Source organism: Aspergillus multicolor, assembly GCF_047715735.1.
Source record: "Aspergillus multicolor strain CBS 133.54 unplaced genomic scaffold BDW74scaffold_28, whole genome shotgun sequence".
Taxonomy (NCBI): Eukaryota; Fungi; Ascomycota; class Eurotiomycetes; order Eurotiales; family Aspergillaceae; genus Aspergillus; species Aspergillus multicolor.
Window position 1 is genome coordinate 154,638 of NW_027395979.1, and position 17,853 is coordinate 172,490.

Sequence of the window (17,853 nt, forward strand, 5' to 3'; positions counted from 1 at the left end):
TATATGCTGGATATGGTGGAGTGGCCCTGGGGCCTGGGATATGTCATTACCATGTATGGATGGATTTTCTTGGTTTTGTTTCCAGCAGGTTCGATATTCCATATCCATGATTGATATACGCAAAGCCTTTGACTGTGCCATCTCGTAACTAATATACAGAGGCCACCATGGTCAGTGGAGCAGCCAGGGATGATGGTGTGATGCGCAGGGCTCTATCGTGCCTAAGTTGTAAAGCTGAGCCCTGGTTTGTTCATATTATTCGGCATGATTCCAAACTGGAGCCCTCTTCTCCAGGAATGCTGCAACCCCTTCTCTCTTGTCCTTGGTACCAAAGGCTGTGTAGTAGAGCGACCGCTCGAAGTGCTCGTCTTGCCCTAATTCGTCCGCTAGAGGCACGTCAGCGCAACCATATCAAATAATAACGAGACTTCTTTGCTGTCTTACCTCGACAGATAGCCTCCTTCGCCAGTCTAATCGCTGATTGACTCCGCGAGCCTAGGTTTGTGGCGAGGTCCAAGGCACAGTCTAGGGCCTTCCCGGGGTCTGCGAGGTGACTGGCCAGCCCGAGCTTATGAGCTTCTATTCCAGAGAGTGCCTCACCGAGAAGGATCATTTTCATGGCCTATTTGCTTCAGTTACGGGACAGGGATCTCGAGGAAGTCACGCAACTAACTTGGTGTTTACCAATGGCATTTGTGAGCCTCTGTGTCCCTCCCGCTCCGGGAATCAGTCCGATGTTGACTTCTGGTAGACGAAACTCTGTTTCTGGCGTTGCGACGATGAAATCTGCCTATGAATTGCTCAACCATAGAGCTTTGATCGTGATTCATATTGGTATGTGCTCACCATCAACGCCAGCTCGAATCCACCGCCGAGCTTAACAGATCATTAGCCTAATCTACGCCTGGGGAGTTTGAAGGCAGACGGACAGCTTTACCCTCAACCGCCGCAATGACTGGCTTCCTCACACTCCGGAGCCCATTACAGAGATTCTCGAGGTAGCGGATCTGCCTTGCACCTTCTACGTCCAGGGTCGCAATTTCCCTGAGATCGGCGCCAGCGGAGAAGAAGTTATCCGAGCCGGCGATCACGATGGACTGGATCTCTTCATCCTCTGAAGCGGCCCTCAGCTGGGTCAAGAGTTCGTTGATAAGGCTGTAGGAAAGAGCGTTGCGCTTCGCGGAGCGATTCAGCGTGAGTACACAGGCCCCAGGACGCGGGGTTGAGACGAGGATCAGGCTGGGTTCGTGGATGTCGGCCTGTGATTGAGTCATGATGGAAGCTTTACAGGGATGAATGATCAATGGACTTGAAGATGGATCGTTCCTTCCTTCGTGATCAACTTATGTACCTTCCCACTCTAGAGTGGTTTGTTTAGACGCCCGACGACGCAAGGACCAGCCGCTGCCTGCCATGTCACCCCCCCCGCGGTTTTCATGTCGATCACGATGATCATAAGACTATTTTGCTTCTGGTTGCATGAATGTAGCTAGTTGCTTCTAAAATCCAAGCCGATCACAGTCGAGATCGTCCCGAGATGGTGGGCAGGAAGACGAAACTAAAAGCCATCACACGCACAGCAGCAAAAGCAAAACTGTGATTCCTCGAGCCGCACACCGAAGTCAGCGTCTGATAGGACGAGAGCTATCTGACAAGGGCCATGTCTTGGCCTAGAGCTGGCTGTTGTTTTCGTGGCCGGGGTGGCTGTATGTTCCCATGATCCTTCCGCCGGAGGGAAAAAGCAACGACATCAATGGACGCACTGCCGGCCAAGACTGGACCAGCTCATTGTGCTTTTAGCGGTGTGTTACCCTGTCGACTGGTACTCTGGGTCCTTGTAGCTGGGCTGCAGCACGCCGTAGCCGTATGCATACCGAGCAGCGGTAGGCCTGCTTCCCGGTCAAGATTGAGATGGGCGTGAGCGAAACCCGTCATGAACGGGATTGAGCTGGAAAGCCAACCGCTGATCGATGGGTAGCAGCATGACCAGCTCAGTCTGCCTGGAAGAGAATGGCATGGGTAGACCGGGAACTATCAGCGCTTGGACTCTCCACCGGTGGATATCCGTCCAACCGCCTCCCTTGCTGGCTGCAGCCCTCGCGGGTGCGCAATCATCACGTTGACGCCAACAACAGACCAACCAGGAAGCTGAACCCGTCTTTGCTCACGGGAACCTCTCACAGGTGATGAGGTGCTGCGCTCCTGGGAGCCAGTAGCAAGCGATGGGGAAGGGTTCACCACAGCCTTGGGCGAGCGCCTCTTATATAAGGGAACCCTGCACATGCGAGGCTCTGCTCACGCCACATTTCTGCCTGGCCTGACCTGACAGATCATATCTTGTTTGCTATCCAACAGGTCCTGACACTGTCGAGTTCTCACGTACACTCCAACTCCCCGACAGACATGGATGCAGACCTCTTTCGTCAGTTTGGGTTCGGACCCCGGTCAGCCATTCCATTCGCTACTGTCCACGAGGCTTTTATCCATCATGCCACCCGAATACCCTCCGAGACTGCGCTGCGGGATCTCACTGCTGCTTCACCTCGAGACATCACCTATGGCGAGCTTCTCCGCCAGTCTCAGTTCATCGCCACACAGCTAAAGCAATATGGGGTGACACCAGGTAGCCGCGTCCTACTTTTGAGTAGGAGAAGTACAGCAATGATAGCGGGGATACTGGGGATATTAATGGCAGGTGCACAGTATATCCCCATGGACGGGGGTGTTGTTCCGGATCACACACTTCAGCGTGCGGTTGAGCAGTCTGGGGCCACAGTTGCGCTTTGCCATCAATCCTTCAAGGGACGTCTATCTTCAATACGGACTCTTCCATCACCTCTTGTGCTAGAAGACCTCCTTGGGGGTGATGAGTATACTCGCTTTGATCTTAATGCAGGTCGACTTTTGTGTGACGGGGATGGGAAATCGGGCTGTTATATCATATATACTTCTGGTATGCTCTCTTTGAAATGATCGTATACTATATTCATATAATATCTCTCTAAACCTCTCTAGGCACGACAGGAGAACCAAAAGGTGTCAATGTCACGCACAGGAATGTCACCAACATTCTATGCCAACGTCCTGGAAACCTCTGCATATCGCGAGGCTCGAAAGTCGGCCATGTTCTGGCTGTCAGTTTTGATATGGGTTAGTTCTTCAACACCATGCGTCTTCAAGTGGCATTGTTAACGGCCATAGGCGCCTGGGAGGTACTTGGAACTCTGGTGAATGGGGGTACCTTAGTTTTGAGAGGCTCAGATTGGACTGCAGCATTGAAAGAGGCAAGATGACCAGACCCATGTGATATCTTTCTAATGCATAGTAGATCCATACTTTGATTTGCACTCCGAGTATGCTCGCACGATACAACCCGGAAGACTTTCCGAATATTAGATGCGTGGCCACTGCTGGCGAACCCTGTCCTCAAAGGTAAGTTGCATATTCTCAAACACTAAATGCTCGACTGATAAGAGCAGCTTAGCAGACAGATGGGCAGCATCTGCAACGTTCTACAACTGCTGCGGGCCCACGGAAACAACCATTGTCAATACCATGCACAAGCATATCCCGGGAGTGCCCGTCACGATAGGGAAGCCGACTCCAAATAACAACGTCTACATCCTCGATGGCGACAAAAAGCTGTGCCCAATCGGAGAGGTTGGGACAATCTGGGCTGGCGGTGCGGGCGTCACTCAAGGATACGTTGGCCACCCTGAGAAGACGGTGGAAAGGTATCATTGTGATGCTTTTGCTAATGATGGGTAAGTACTCTGTATAAGATGCAAGACAATGACTGACAACAATAGGTCGATGATGTACAACACGGGAGACCTAGCGCGATGGCTTCCTGACGGCAGTCTCGCGACGCTCGGACGAAACGATGACCAAGTCAAGATTAGGGTATGCTTCGTTTCATCGAATGATTTGGATGTATACTGACCTACCAGGGCTTCCGGGTTGAGTTGGAAGGGGTGGCTGCTTGTATAGCATCGTGCCCCAATGTGCACCAAGCAGCGGCTCTCATGATCGACGGCGAACTGACCGGCTATTTGACACCAAGGACGTGCGACAGTGAGGCGATCCAAGAGCACCTCAAGAGCAGATTGCCCTACTACGCGATACCATGCCACTGGCATACAATGGATGGCTTCCCACTCACGCCAAGCGGGAAACTCGACAAGCGAGCACTCGCCCAACATCAAGAAGGAATTCCCAAGCTGTATCCGATACGCGAAAAGAGCGACATCACCTCCAGCACCGTGTTCTCATCGTCAGCCTCGTCGTCTTTGCAGAAAGAACCACCCCCATTGGCAGCTAAGAAGCACGGCAAGCCATGGCGCGGTCTCCGCCATCGCATCTTCATCGTCTACAGGAAACTCTTCTCGCTGGTCATCCTGGCTAATATTGCCATGTTGATCTGTCTCCTGACAACACCCATTGAATGCCAACATATAACAACTGTCGCCTTTGTCAACCTCACTATCGCAATCCTAGTCCGACAGGATATGGTCATCAACACTCTATATGCGATCTGCTGCTCCGTCCCAACCTCATGGCCGCTAGCAATCCGCAAACGCTGCGCAAAGATCTACCACCTTGGGGGCGTGCATTCGAGTGCCGCAGTCATGGCCGTGTCCTGGTATACCGGAGGTATCTGCTATAATATCAATGCCTTAGTTAACCGGCCAAATGACCCCTTAAGACCGTCAACCCTCACAATTACATTATCTCTTATTGCACTGTCGATCTTCATCATCATGATCACATTTGCATACCCCACACTCCGCAAGAGACACCATAATCTCTTCGAGCGTGTCCATCGGTTTGGCGGGTGGACTGCGCTGGTTATCATCTGGGTGCAGACCATCTGCTCCATTCGCGACCAGCGCCCTCCAACCCACTCCCTAGGCCATGCAATCATAACAACACCGGCATTCTGGATGCTGATTACGATTACGCTCAGCATCGCAAGTTCCTGGATCTTTCTACGGAGTGTCCCCGTGGATGCAGAGGTTCTATCGAACCACGCCGTCCGCTTGCACTTCAGCTATACTGTCCCTGTTAACGGCACATTTACGCGGCTCTCTCAACGACCGCTGCTAGAATGGCACTCCTTCGCCCCCGTCCCTGCACCGGACGCCACCAATGGAAGGGAAAAGGGATATAACCTCGTCGTCTCGCGAGCCGGAGACTGGACGGGCCATCAGATCTCAAAGCCACCTACCAAGATCTGGGTTCGCGGGATTCCCAGTACGTATTCCCCTATCGTTCTTTCATAAAGGCACTTGTACTGATGAAATGCAGCAAGCGGCGTCATGCGCATCGCCCCCCTCTTCACCCGCCTCGTCCTCATAGCCACCGGCTCCGGCATCGGTCCATTGCTAGGCCACATCCAACGTCCTACGTGCCCCTACAGACTTATCTGGTCGACGCCGAGCCCCGTCGCAACATTCGGACAGGAAATTGTCGACGAGGTATACTGCTCTGACCCTGGTGCCATTGTCCATGATACGAAGGTTCTAGGCAGACCGGATCTGGTAAGGATGGCCTGGGACGCGGTGCAGGGCTTTGCGGCTGAGGGCGTGGTCGTTATTAGTAATGAGAAGGTTACGAAGAAGATTGTGTATGGGTTGGAGACGAGGGGGGTTGCGGCGTACGGGGCGATTTGGGATAGTTAGGGGTTTTCATCCATGTTGTATCGACTTCGATAAGGGTCGCTGAGCACACCAGTGTACCCTAGGTAGGCGGGAGTTCGGGCTTGCTTGCTAGAAAAAAATCTTCTTTTGGGAGCGATGGATGTGCATGTTCGAGTAACTTGCGAATTCTTTTCACTGATCTGATTCCAAGCATAGAAGAAATCCTACAACGCCTCAAGCTATCATGTAACCTTTCCAAATACAGGCAGGAGTCCTTTACGTTACTAGGAAGCCCGCTCAGTCTGAATCTCCTCCTGCAGCAGACGATCCACAGACGCCTGCAATGCCTCCTGCCTCTGCCTGACCCCTTCCGCTTCCTCAGGGCGCCCCCAATGCTCCCACCACCGCTGCAATCGACCCAAGAGCATCCCAGCCCGAACCTTGCACTCCCGATCCGCGACCTGAAGCAGACCACTCGCTTTTTCAAGGTACCCCGAGGCATTGTACCAGTTGCCGAGGGCGTTCCAGTGCTCTGCCAGAACCTGCGACGCAAAGGTGAAGTACTGGGTCTTGTTGTCCCAGGTGCAGTTTGCATCTAGCATGCGCGTCCATGTTCGCTCGTAGAGATCGTTTGCCAGCGTCGCGGCTTGCGCATTGGCTTTACCGGCGGCGCTATAGTGGACGAAGTAGGTGTAGTCGTGGAGGATTGATATGGCTGTATCGGAGTCTCTACGGAGGGATTCATCGGCGGACTGTAGGGCGTTACTGTAGTACTCGATGATCTCTCCATAGCTTTTATCCGCGACGCGCCACTGCTTGGAGTAGTACACCCACATCGTCAGGACAAGAGGGTGCCCGGCCCCAATAACACGCTCGAAACATTGCATTGCTCGCCAGTTCCCAATGCGCAAGGCCCAGAGGAAGCAGTCGGTGTCCATTGACGATAGGGCATCGAAGAATCGAAATACCGGACTTCTTTCGCCGGTTCTGGCTTTGAGGGAATCCCGTAGACGGTGTAAAAAGTGCGCCTTGAGATGGCGCTCGTCGCCGGTGGAGGCGCAGATACCATGGAGGTATCGACAGATGCGCCAGATGCGGACCATAAACTGGGGATCGTCGGAGCCCACAATCTGCTCCATGTCCAGTATGATGCGTTTCAGTTTCGTAGAGCCCGCGTTGCGAGAAGGCCCGCGGAAGAGTGAGCCTGCTCCCCAGACTTGATCACTCAGCCGTTTCCAGGCTCGGTCAGTATCAGTAGAGCCGGTCGGGTCAAGCATATCAGTGGAGGTGAAGGTCCAATTTGGGCTCTTGAAGATAGAAAAGATGTAGTCGTGGACACTGGCCAACATCTTTTCTTGATGGAGATACGAGTCGGGGCTGCGGATGATGGGGACGGCCCAAGAGGCTGACTTGTCTTTCATCGCCGCGCGAAGGTCCTGGACGAAACAATCTTGTAGCAGAAGCTCAAACCATGCCAGCCGTTGATCTTTATCTCGAGTCCCTAATCGCCCTCGCTTGGTGGGTGCTTCTCCTAGTTCTGCTGGCAGTTGTTGTTCTTCCCTTTGTCCGTTGTTGACTCTTAGTCCGGCTCGGCTTTTTGCCAGGCCAAAGTTACTGGTGCTTAGGTAAAAATAAAATGTCAGCAGAGCCAGTGCGCAAATGTATTGAGAGTCTCACGGAACAACAAGGCTGTAGACCAGCTCTAGGATGGCGATAGTCTCGGCCCCCTTCTGGTTCAGATCGATATAGAGTCTTCGAAGTGTATCTTCCATGCCTTCCCATTCTGGAACCCGGATATCACGCCTCCCATACCCCAATGGTCTCTGTACCCATCCAGTGTATGGTGGTCGCAAAGGGATTTCTGAGTAATCTTGGAGATTGCGTCTTCCCCATCCGTTCTGATGGTATTCGAGCCTTAGCGGAGAGATATTGCTGTAGCCAATCTGGTAGGAGGTATTGTCTACAACGAGTAGGAAAGATTAGCTCATCGTTTGTCAGTTGCTATTGGATCTCAATAGCTTCATGGACGAGAATCAAACGCACTGTCTACCCTGAAGACATTATGCCGGCGTCCGCGCTCTGGTGGGACGAGGTGATATGTCGCTTCTTGGGGATCCAGGTGTTCCATTGCCGCTGAATCCTGAATGAATTCGATGGAATGAGAGACGATAACAGTCAGTCAATTTCCCGAAGTGCGAGAACTGACGTCGGGGTTGGTTTCGGGGGGTGATCGTTGCTGCCCACCACGATTGCTGAGCGACAGCTTGACGCACGCGCCTTCAGACACATGACCGGTACGACGTATTGCAGCTCTACTCCCGCTGCGGTTGGCTGAGATAAAATATTCTTGCAGATGAGGCTAGCAAGGATCCTGCATGGGCGGGGAGGGAGATGTTATTGGATGCGCTGGTGGCCCAGGAAGGAGCGCCTATCACGCCTTCCCAAACTGTTCTATAAGAATTTCCAAGCGTACAATACGGGCCTTACCTAAGTCTACAACGCACTCGCAATGGGCTTGCCGATGCTGGAAATTGGAGAGCGTCGCTGCATAAATACCGGACTCATCCTCCTCCTGAGCGAACGCTATTCTCTTCAATTGCCAGTCCGACCCAGTCTTCCATACCAAAACTCGGACTCCCTCCTGCTCTCAGTTGCTCTTGCCTTTTACATCATCTTATTGACCATCCCGCCTTGACACCTAGTGGTCTTTTGTTCTACAATGGAGGCCCCCTCTGCACTTGAGAGTTCCTCGCCTCAAGAGGGCCCCAATGGACGAGCAGTGCTTGTCAAAAGGCTACAAGACTCTGCTGATGCCGCTATTGAGCAACTCATGAATTCGACCAATTTGACTCAGACTTGGTCACTGCCAGCAAGGGTGTTTCCACAGTCCGTGGTCATCTTGGCCGCCTGTCTGATATCAGGATCCGAAGCCGAGGTTCGAACAATCCAGCTTGATATAGCCATCCCAGGCATTGGCCGTCCGTATGTACCAAGTGATTCCTAGCACTATTAGAGTCCAGCTAACCACTTGCATGTGTTAGACAATCCTCCCTCAACGCACTGCTTGAGTACTGTGCTATCTTGGGGAGAAGGGCCTTTGAAACATCGGACAAGGGCATGCTCGAAATCGGCAGTCTTGCATCATCTGCACAAAGAAGGGTATGTTACTGCTGATGTGTCCTACAGTGAGGCAGTGGCTTAACACTCGCCAGGTCGAGCGGATTATGAGCCTAGTTGGTCGTCCCGACCGCCGAGTTTTCCTCCAGACGGAACTCGAGGACTTTCGGAATATCGCTTCGAATCTAACCAGCACCGTCGATGTCATAGGGGCTGCCTTCAAGCAATGGTCCGACTTCACGGATGCCCTGAGGGTTGCCCTTTCTGATGAGCTCGGTATTGCTCCAGCTCAAGAAATGTCCGACGAGGACCTGAAGCTTGTGCAAGATATTTTCGATCGGTCGGAGCAGAAGCTGAACAAAGCTCAGGCGCAGTACGATGAACAAGACAGAAAACTAGCCCAGCTTCTCACCACCGAGGTGCCCAAAGTCTGCTCACCAACCGAGATCCTAGACAAGCTCTCGGAGATAATTCCTCGAGACAGCGATAGTGTGTTTTCCTTTCATGATTCTGGTGCGCGTGACTGACGTTCTAACAGGGTGGCCCGGCTTGAGGAGGATCTGGCGAGGGCTCTGGAGCGGCGAGAAGCGAACCGAGAAGACATTCGATGATCGGCTAAAGATGCACATGGCAAATTTCACTGAGGTGGTCAAAGTATCTGCTGCAGAAGCCGAAAGGCAGAAAGCTAGCGTTAGGGAGCAGGTCGAAGTCGTCAGTGCCAGGCTCAAGAAAGCAGAGGCCGACTTGCACGTCGCAAGACAAGAACATGCAGAAGCCTCGGAGTGCCTGATGCAAGCATCTCGCACGGTTTCTCAGAGAAATCTGAAGCTGCTGGCTGAGTCCAAGCTTGATCTTGTCAGTCAACCGGGATACAAAACCCACTGGGGCACGAACGACACCCGTACTGACCTTGAGTATTAGAAAGCGATTCAGGAAATCCTGGGGACCTCAACTCACCAGCTCAGGCGGCTCCGGCAGCACATTTCAAACTTATCCACCTTGTTCACTGACCTGGCAAACGTGATTCAAAACACGATCGACCATTACCAGAACTTCCAACGCGGCCTGGTGATGGGACAGGCCGACGTCCTCCAAAGCTCAGACTTTACCAAAGATGAGAAAGCCGTATGAGTGTCCATGCTTGCTATATGATGGCAGCAGCTAATATCATTATCAGGACCTCCTCTTAGATGTGTATGAGATTAGAGGCCGGTTGACCACCATTTCCAACGTCTCGCAGATCTACGTCCACATATATCGCCAATACATCCGCCCCGGTCTCGACAGCATGGAAAACCTTAGCCGCACCGATATGGACTTATACAGAAGCGAGCATCGCCAACTGGAAGCCTGGTGCGCGAGATCTACGAATGAGATTGAACATCTAACGCTAGAGGTATGTGTCATCACGCCGTTAGAAGGTACGCCCAGCACGCTGATTCTCTACAGCGCGTCAACAAGATCTCAGCGGACATCGAAAGCAGCGTTAGGTTGGCGCTGGCCACAGCAATCAGCAGATGCCATTTCTGGGCTGGCGAGTGATTTTCTTTGGCTCCGGGCCGGGCGTCTGATTCAACATCAGACTACCTGGGGGGCATAGTATACTTTCCTTGACGCATCTCGGTTCAACACCTAGCAGACAAATTGCAGATTTTGTGAACATCTAAGTTTCAAGATAGTTAGTAGCGCTGACAGATTGCAAAGGCTTCTCTTGTTTTGCCTGATTTGAAATTAAGATTCCTTCATCTTAAGGTTTTTTCCACGCACCTTTTGTAGCTGCAGAATCCGACGAAACACTTGGGTATGGTTATGGTAGAATACGCCACGGCAAGGTGCGTAGTAGACCCGCGGCCGATTACCCCGATGCACCTATGGAAGGGTTGATCGTAGTGATGTAAATGGAAGCCCAAGTCCGGCTGCAGCGCCGCAGCTTGCGTTATTTGCATGGGGACGCTTAGTAGAGGCAGGTATTTTGAGATAGGTAACGTTGCTATGGGACTTGAGAGACTGTGCTTGCTCAGGAATAAGCTGTGTATGTTCCAAAGATTCACTCACTAGGCGCAAATAGCAGTTGCCCGACAAGTCATCGACGAGGGCAACTCCCTAGGTAGGCTAACCTACACTGTCCTTCCCCTCCAGCACATCCATCAAGCGCAGATACTCGCCTTGCTCAACCTTATCAACTCACTTAGCGACTTGCTTAGGATAAAACACATCGCCACACAAGAGGGCCGCAGGGACAAAATCCTGCTTGAAAGCGCTATCTTCGACTTGCATATTCCACCCTGGATTCATCTGGCGCATGGACGTATTATACACCCGCCTCAGCTGCGTGGTCTCGTACTCCATCAAATGGATCCAGTAGAGCTCGTTCTTTCCTTCGTTGTCTAGCGCATCGTCATCGTCGTTTTGCTCTTCGGTATCGCTCTCATCCCCGTAGCTTGTGCGCTGCGGCTCTTTGTCCCGCGTCGACAAGTCCAGGAATTTGGGCATCTCCGTCGCCATCCACAGTGGCATGGCAGAGACACACTCCCAGTCGACGATGGCCGTAATCTCACCCTGGTCATTTGCCAGGATATTGCTTAGTGAGAGGTCGTGGTGCACGATAACCGAGCGCTCTGCCGGATTCGCAAGCGAGAGAAAGATCTTCGGGACGAGGGAAATCAGTTGCCGCGTGAGGCCCAGGGCAAACTCTGCGTCTGCCTCGTCTTCTGTCTCGGCTTCTGACTTAGCTGTTGTGCGGTCAGCAATCACGATCTGCAGGTACGACGCGAGCCAGTCGTGCGTCGAGCGGAACGGGCCACGGGGAATCTCGAAGTCGAAGTACGAGCCGGCAAAGAACGCGGTTGAAACCAGCTCGCCTGGCTGCGGGTTTTGGCCGACATCCTCGCTCGTAGCTATCAGTGTCCCGATCCCCGAGAAGGTGTGACGCATAAGCTGGGATAAATCCGGCGACGCGCTGCACAAGACTGGCCTTTTGATATGCACTCAGCGTCCGCCATTATTTGCACAGCGATACCCCGTGCATCAGCTCCATCAGAACCCACTCGAACCCGATCTCGTTTTCTGCGCTGTCGTCAAAGGCGAGGGCTTCTGGAACGGGAATGTCGGTCTGCTATTTGAGAAAGTGCAGTGTCGTGACTTCCCCTCGCGTCTTAGCTTGCGGATGGACGGGGAGCGAAACGCGCATAAGGTACGAAGGTTTGTTCTCGCCTGTTTGAACAAGATAGAGCTTGTTGAAGGCTCCCTCCGCGCAAAAAGAGACCGAAGCATCATTTGTTCGCAGCTTCTCGCGACATGTGTTAATAATGCCGTCCAGGTTCGTTCGCGCGTCCAGACTGGCACGATGTCGAACCCGCTGTCGCCCCAGGCAAGTCCGTCTCGCTCCTTGGTGGGCATTCTGCAGAGCTTGGCTTGCAAATAGTCGGTCGATGGCGGGGTGATGGAGGAAGAAGAGAAGAAAGAATGCAAGTGGAGTCTTGACCATGAAAGGAAGACAGAACCAGTCACGTGACTGGGACAAGACCACAGTAACAACTTGGAACCCTTACCTCAGTACCTACATGGATACAGTAGGAGAAGGCTGATCTTGATCGATAAGACTTGGTTGGAGCTGGATATTGGCAAGGATGCTGGGAGGGCATCTTGTGTTGAAGGGTGATGGGTTTGACTCGGTGGGACCTAGCGACGGTATTCGAGATCGAACGTATCAAGCAAGGACTGGACGCAGCACTATTTTTCTACCATCGAACCAGATGGGTATCGCTGCGTCAATCTTTGAAAGATATCTATCACGCTTTAGATTCCTGGACATGTTGGGGCCTGAGCTTGGGGTGCTATCACTGCGTCGAGCGATAGGGTAGGGCTTGATTCACCACTGGAAAAAATGGGCCATATTGCTCAGTACCTATGGTACTGTAGGGCTAATATTAATGTCCATGCAATATGGGATTGAGAGATTAGCTGGCGTTTGATCCCCATTGGAATAGCTACAACACAACCTGTGGATTTGGATGCGGGTCAAAGGACCCATCGACGCTGTTTGCTCTATGTATATTGTGATGCTCTCGAGATGCAATCGATACCTAATAGCCCCAATGGCGGCCATGATCATGACCAGCAAGGCCAATCCGTATCGTATCGAACGAGCCCGAGACCCAGAATAAAGCAATGGATGTGCTCCAGAGAGTCCTTACAGCTAGAGCCACTTCATTAACCGCGCAACATAACTCCCACCCCCGACAACCCCCGTCACCCCCGTAAACACAATCAGCGGGCCGTACCCACTCCCGTACCCCCAGCCCACTTCCCCATCCCACGGCAACCCCTTGATAAGCGCCTCACTCAGCGGTCCAGAGACCAAATTCCCCACGCCCCGGCCAGCCGCCAGACACGCAAAGACAATCGAGCTCTCGGCGGAGGGTTCTTTCCGCACAACGTCCCGCATGATGCCGGGCCATGTCGAGGTATAACTCCCCGCGAAGAGCCCGTAGACGACGGCGAAGACGTACAGGGGCCCGAGGGACATCGAGAACCCCCAGATCAGGAACACGCCGATACTCGACCCGATTGTGCTGACCAGAATACACAGCGTGACGTCGAGCTTGTCGACCACCGCGCCCATGGCCACGCAGCCCAGCACGGAGGCGACGTTGAAGAGAATGACTGTGAGAGCCTGCAGGCTGCTCGAGGCGCCGAGCATGCCCGCGTACGTGGGGAGGTAGATACTCGGGAGGAAGAAACCGAGTGCCTCGACGGAGTTGCACAGCTCAAAGAAGGCGAATGTCTTGGTCAGCAGAAAGCGCAGGTTCGGGATCGGCGGGAGGAGTCTGTTTCGGACTGGGGGGACTCGCGGCTTAACGAAGTACACCAGAGGCGCGGTGAGGATGAACAGCGCCGTCGCAAACGCGCGCAGTGTCGTGCGGAATCCCCAGCGGGACAGCATCTGCTCCATTACTATCGGCAGGACGACGCCGCCGAGCCCGGTGCCAGCCCACATAACCCCGAACGCGAGCCCCTTGCGGCGGTCGAACCAGTCTTCCATGAGCAGGATGCAGGGCGAGTAGGCGATTGACCCGCCCAGCGCGTAGAAGATGCCCTGCGTGATGATGAGGTGGGTGGTTGTTGTGGAGAGGGAGGAGAGGGCGAGCGCCAGGCACATGGTCAGCACGCCGAGGCCGCACCCGATGCGCTGGTATTTGGGCCAGTAGCGGTAGGCGGCGAAGACGAGGGGGAGGTCGAGGTACATTATCCCCTTTGCACGTAGATGGTTAGTTCAATGTTGTTGTGAGGGTCGGAGGGTAGGGAAGAGAGGAGAGGGTACCATCGCGCACGTCCCGATCACGGCGATGTTGCTCGAGTTCTTGAATTCCTCTGCTTCGGTGTAGTAGGCCTGGAAGACGCCGTAGGTGAAGGCGAAGCCCCAGACCAGGGCTTCCATGACGAAGCAGGCGGCCAGAAAGAACCAGGCGTCTTTGCCGGTGTCGATGGGTGGGTAGGAGGTGTCATTGGAGAGGGAGGTTGCGGAGGTGGTGATGCCCTTTTCGTTTTCGGCCTCGTTCGAGGAGGCGTGGGAGCTGGAGATCTCGTCCATGTTGCTTGACCTCGTCCTGGATTGCACGAGGGGCTGGCAGCGAGGGGTCTACTAGAACTCAGGAAATTGAGAAAAATAGGGAAGAGTAGGTATAAGAAACAGCATAAGCTGACAGGTCACATTGGAGCCAAGAAGCAAATCACTGATCAATGGGGGGATCGGCAGTGACAGCGGCCATCAGTGGAGGACAGAGGGGGGCCGTGGAGACTATGTCTGGGGAAGGGCGCGTTTTTCATTCTGTGCACGGCCATTGGACATTACTTCTAAATGGAAATTCGTACTAACTGCTGCTTTTCTTTGCCAAACTCTCAGTTCATAACTGTGGTCTGCTTGCAGGTGCTCACATGGTAGTCCACCTTACGCTTCAAGTTCCCGCCCCGTTTTCTCAAAAATTAAATTGCAAGAAAATGCGGCAGACTGGTTTGATGGGGGTGTAAGCTGAGCCCCGATCTCGGACTTGCCTCTTGCTATTAGGCTGATTAGCGGTTAAATTGTCTCGTAGCGCCGGGGATGTCCGGCTTGGTGCTCTTAGCCTGCATTTAGGAATAGTCGGTCAGCTTTACACGGCGAGAGATACAGTAAGCACATCTATTATAAGATATGCAGTCAGCAGCAACTCAACAAACACTATGGGACGTCAGCATGAACATTTGACAGGGTTCATGCGATGCTTTGCGGGCGGCTGATGTGGCATGTGTAGCCACTTAGGGCTGGCACGGAGAATAAGTGCCGAATATGGTAAACAACGGCCGGTATATGGGGTCAGTCAATTATTACAAGGCCTGCTGACAATAACTATGGCAGCCATTGATGACAGCAATCTGCGCAGCATTCGCACTTACCAAGGTACCATACCAAGCCCTCAGTCTCCCACCCCGCCGACCAGCAATGGGGCAAACAGCCCCAGTCTAAATATGTAAATCCGCTGACAAGAAGCTAGGGCAGGACCACATGTGCTAGAACCTTTGGCCAGAGGCTCTTCCGCTCACTCGCTAATCACAACCGGCACCCGCTAAAGCTATTATGGCGCCCACCCGGCACATTAGGTTCCCGCCGAATTTCCACCTATAGGCCGACGTTCCGAGCCTGATACCCCAGCCCTCTCCGGATACATACTCGCTGCCCTACGTGCTGTTCCTCCACGGAACGATGATTGGAGCGAGCGTGAACTGGCCACTGGCAGTGTCCCCGCTGAGGTCAGCGCTGCGAAGTACTCGGTAAACCCAAAAGCCATTGCGCCTCTTCGTTGGGCTCCTAGTTCAAAATTACAGTACGGAGTAGATTGACCCAGACCTAGAGCCGGTGAGCATATGGCGCACTATCGCTGTGCGTAATCAATCAGCTTGCAGTACGTGTGGGTGGCCGGCAGCACGTGCGAAGTCAGCCCTGATTATGGTAGCCTGAGGAGGCAAGGGGTGGGGGTGGCAATAGGCGCGGACGCTACTCCGCGGAACTGTTTTGATCCTGTCGGATGCCAATATTAGATCCATAAATTCCTGTCTGGGCTTAGGATTGGCCATGGAAACGATTGATGGGGGGAATTGAGGACCTTGGAGTCAGTGGGTAAGTAGGCACCTTATCACATTTTAGCGTACAAAGGTCGTCTGCGGTCCAACAAACGCGCAGGCTACTGTAGTCAATACTTGCATTCGTCGTGAATACTGCGACGGACAGGAACTTTGGGATGTGGACGCGGCATGGTCGAGACATGGTCCACTGTAGGTGCTGGGTTTGTGCCAGCAGCCCAAAATGAGGTGCGTCCGTAGATGTAGGCAATCTAAGTGCGGTGCAGATACACTTCATGCTCACTAAAGTAGGGCCTGAAACAGGGATCATGACAAGAACAGCTCAGTTACTACCTATCATAGGTAGTGTATAGGCACATGGGTTGATCCAAGCCCCTCCCCTGAAACATCTAAGTTGACACATCACCCGGGATAATGCGCCGCATTCCTCAGCGTCTGATACTCGAGCGCCGTGAGGTCCTCATAAACCGCCTCCTTCCCATCAGTCAGAAACTCTCTGAGCGGCCCAACATTCACCCCCCGATCCGCCTTATTAAAGTACACCAGGCTCCAGCGCTCCGGCACCGTCTCGCCCTCACACTCTCGCGGCCTCGTAACTCTATGAAGTCCACCAGGGATACTCCCATTTGTCCAGCGCTGCATCGTCTCACTAACGATAACAACAACCTCCTCGGCAGACCCATACGGCATCGGGATGAACGTGCCAGGATTCAGTCGATCCTCATACTCCAGCCCCGGCGTAACATCCGGGAAAACCAAGCTGATGATCCCGAAGTCCTTGTGCGGCCAGATGCGGCTGATTTTGCCTTCGTCTAGTTTTGTCTTCTCGATCGGCGGGAAGTGGTTGATGCGGATGGTGCTTGCTTCGTTGGTGCAGCGGGATGTGAACACGTCAGCGTCTAGACCCAGTGCAGAACCCATGGATTCGAGGAGGGAAAGCGTGAGATCTCCGCAGCTGGAGAAGAAGCGCTCCATTGTGTCTTTGTAGCCGGGGAGGTCGGACTCGGACGGCCATTTGTTCGGGAATGTTTTGTCGCTTGGGTGGCCGCAGTCGAAGCTCTCCTGTACACAACATATAATGTTAGAGAGGGATGTAGGAGAGGAAAGTGAGGAGGACGGACCTTATTATCGCTAAACGTCGGCTCCTTGACGTCTCCTGTGTTGCTCTCAAGCCACCATGTCTTTTCTTCACCGGGGACACTCCATCCGCGCTGCTGGCCTTGCTTGGGGTCGTTGCGGAGGGGAAGTTTCACGGAGAGCGGGAGCCTGAAGAAGCGTTTGATCTGGGCAGGAACCTCTTCGTTAGGACCAGCATGAAGGTTCTAGTTGAATATATAGAGCAATACCTGGTCAAACGTCTCCTGCACCAGCGGGACAGGGACAGTGTGGTTGACGAGCTTTGCGAACCCGTACGTCGTCAAGCTGTCGAGGAGTTTGGCTGCAAACTCGGCTCGTTGCTCAGCCGTGCCGTTGGACAGGGCAGATGCGTCGAGGACTGGGATGGTCATGGTGGTGATTCCTAAGTGGTTGGCGTCAGCGTCTTTGGCACCCTTAGTCTTGGAGGAGCAAAACCATGAATGCCCTGGGACAGGCTTCTATATAGAGATGACAATGCATTGCCTGATGCCACGATAGCGGCGACGCCTGACTCGAGGCATCTTACTTCTCGGCCAGTCCGGGCGTTCTCTGTCAAGATCGATTCCTTTCTCCGTGGACTCCTTTCAACGGACCCCCACGCCCCGTCAAGCAATGCTACCAGTATCCTCCGTCAGTGCACAGCGGTGCCCCGAAATCGGATGCGATACTGACAGCATTCTGTGACTATTGGTGGATATTTGGGCAAAAGACAACATACCCCTGTATGCGGCTGGAATTGGGATGCCCACCTTCAATGCTCTGCTGCATATGCCCCGGTCCAGGTAGGGCTATGATGTTTCAGCCCGAATAGCCCTATGAACAGACTAAAATCTTTAGCTTT

The 17,853-nt window shown here is 53.4% G+C and overlaps 7 protein-coding genes across 7 annotated transcripts; 2 read left to right on the plus strand and 5 right to left on the minus strand.

Moving 5' to 3' along the window:
• Positions 1-201: 201 nt before the first annotated feature.
• BDW74DRAFT_69595 (enoyl-CoA hydratase/isomerase family protein) lies at positions 202-1,334 on the minus strand. Its single transcript, XM_073733483.1, has 5 exons — positions 930-1,334; positions 847-876; positions 674-790; positions 445-622; positions 202-386 (listed from the first exon to the last, which is right to left on the minus strand). The coding sequence occupies exons 1-5, from the start codon at positions 1,272-1,274 to the stop codon at positions 256-258; spliced, it is 801 nt and encodes a 266-aa protein (XP_073580470.1). The 5' UTR covers positions 1,275-1,334; the 3' UTR covers positions 202-255.
• Positions 1,335-2,403: 1,069 nt separating this feature from the next.
• tmpL (putative NRPS-like enzyme) lies at positions 2,404-5,704 on the plus strand (the record flags this gene model as incomplete). Its single annotated transcript, XM_073731418.1, has 8 exons — positions 2,404-2,953; positions 3,016-3,150; positions 3,202-3,284; positions 3,329-3,413; positions 3,488-3,764; positions 3,810-3,903; positions 3,951-5,253; positions 5,308-5,704. The coding sequence occupies 8 exons, from the start codon at positions 2,404-2,406 to the stop codon at positions 5,679-5,681; spliced, it is 2,901 nt and encodes a 966-aa protein (XP_073580471.1). The 3' UTR covers positions 5,682-5,704.
• A 219-nt stretch (positions 5,705-5,923) lies between these two features.
• Positions 5,924-7,767, minus strand: BDW74DRAFT_187157 (uncharacterized protein; the record flags this gene model as incomplete). Its single annotated transcript, XM_073731419.1, has 2 exons — positions 5,924-7,125; positions 7,683-7,767. The coding sequence occupies 2 exons, from the start codon at positions 7,765-7,767 to the stop codon at positions 5,924-5,926; spliced, it is 1,287 nt and encodes a 428-aa protein (XP_073580472.1).
• Positions 7,768-8,358: 591 nt separating this feature from the next.
• BDW74DRAFT_187158 (uncharacterized protein) lies at positions 8,359-10,298 on the plus strand (the record flags this gene model as incomplete). The annotated part of the gene is made up of 7 exons (XM_073731420.1): positions 8,359-8,621; positions 8,681-8,798; positions 8,852-9,245; positions 9,295-9,611; positions 9,678-9,842; positions 9,997-10,152; positions 10,206-10,298. 7 exons carry the CDS (start codon positions 8,359-8,361, stop codon positions 10,296-10,298), a joined length of 1,506 nt encoding a protein of 501 aa, XP_073580473.1.
• Positions 10,299-10,940: 642 nt separating this feature from the next.
• BDW74DRAFT_181462 (uncharacterized protein) lies at positions 10,941-11,690 on the minus strand (the record flags this gene model as incomplete). The annotated part of the gene is made up of 1 exon (XM_073730029.1): positions 10,941-11,690. One exon carries the CDS (start codon positions 11,688-11,690, stop codon positions 10,941-10,943), a length of 750 nt encoding a protein of 249 aa, XP_073580474.1.
• A 1,264-nt stretch (positions 11,691-12,954) lies between these two features.
• Positions 12,955-14,349, minus strand: BDW74DRAFT_169951 (putative MFS monocarboxylate transporter; the record flags this gene model as incomplete). Its single annotated transcript, XM_073727080.1, has 2 exons — positions 12,955-14,010; positions 14,080-14,349. The coding sequence occupies 2 exons, from the start codon at positions 14,347-14,349 to the stop codon at positions 12,955-12,957; spliced, it is 1,326 nt and encodes a 441-aa protein (XP_073580475.1).
• A 1,928-nt stretch (positions 14,350-16,277) lies between these two features.
• BDW74DRAFT_181464 (isopenicillin N synthase family dioxygenase) lies at positions 16,278-17,383 on the minus strand (the record flags this gene model as incomplete). The annotated part of the gene is made up of 3 exons (XM_073730030.1): positions 16,278-16,937; positions 16,997-17,158; positions 17,222-17,383. 3 exons carry the CDS (start codon positions 17,381-17,383, stop codon positions 16,278-16,280), a joined length of 984 nt encoding a protein of 327 aa, XP_073580476.1.
• Between the last annotated feature and the right edge of the window lie 470 nt (positions 17,384-17,853).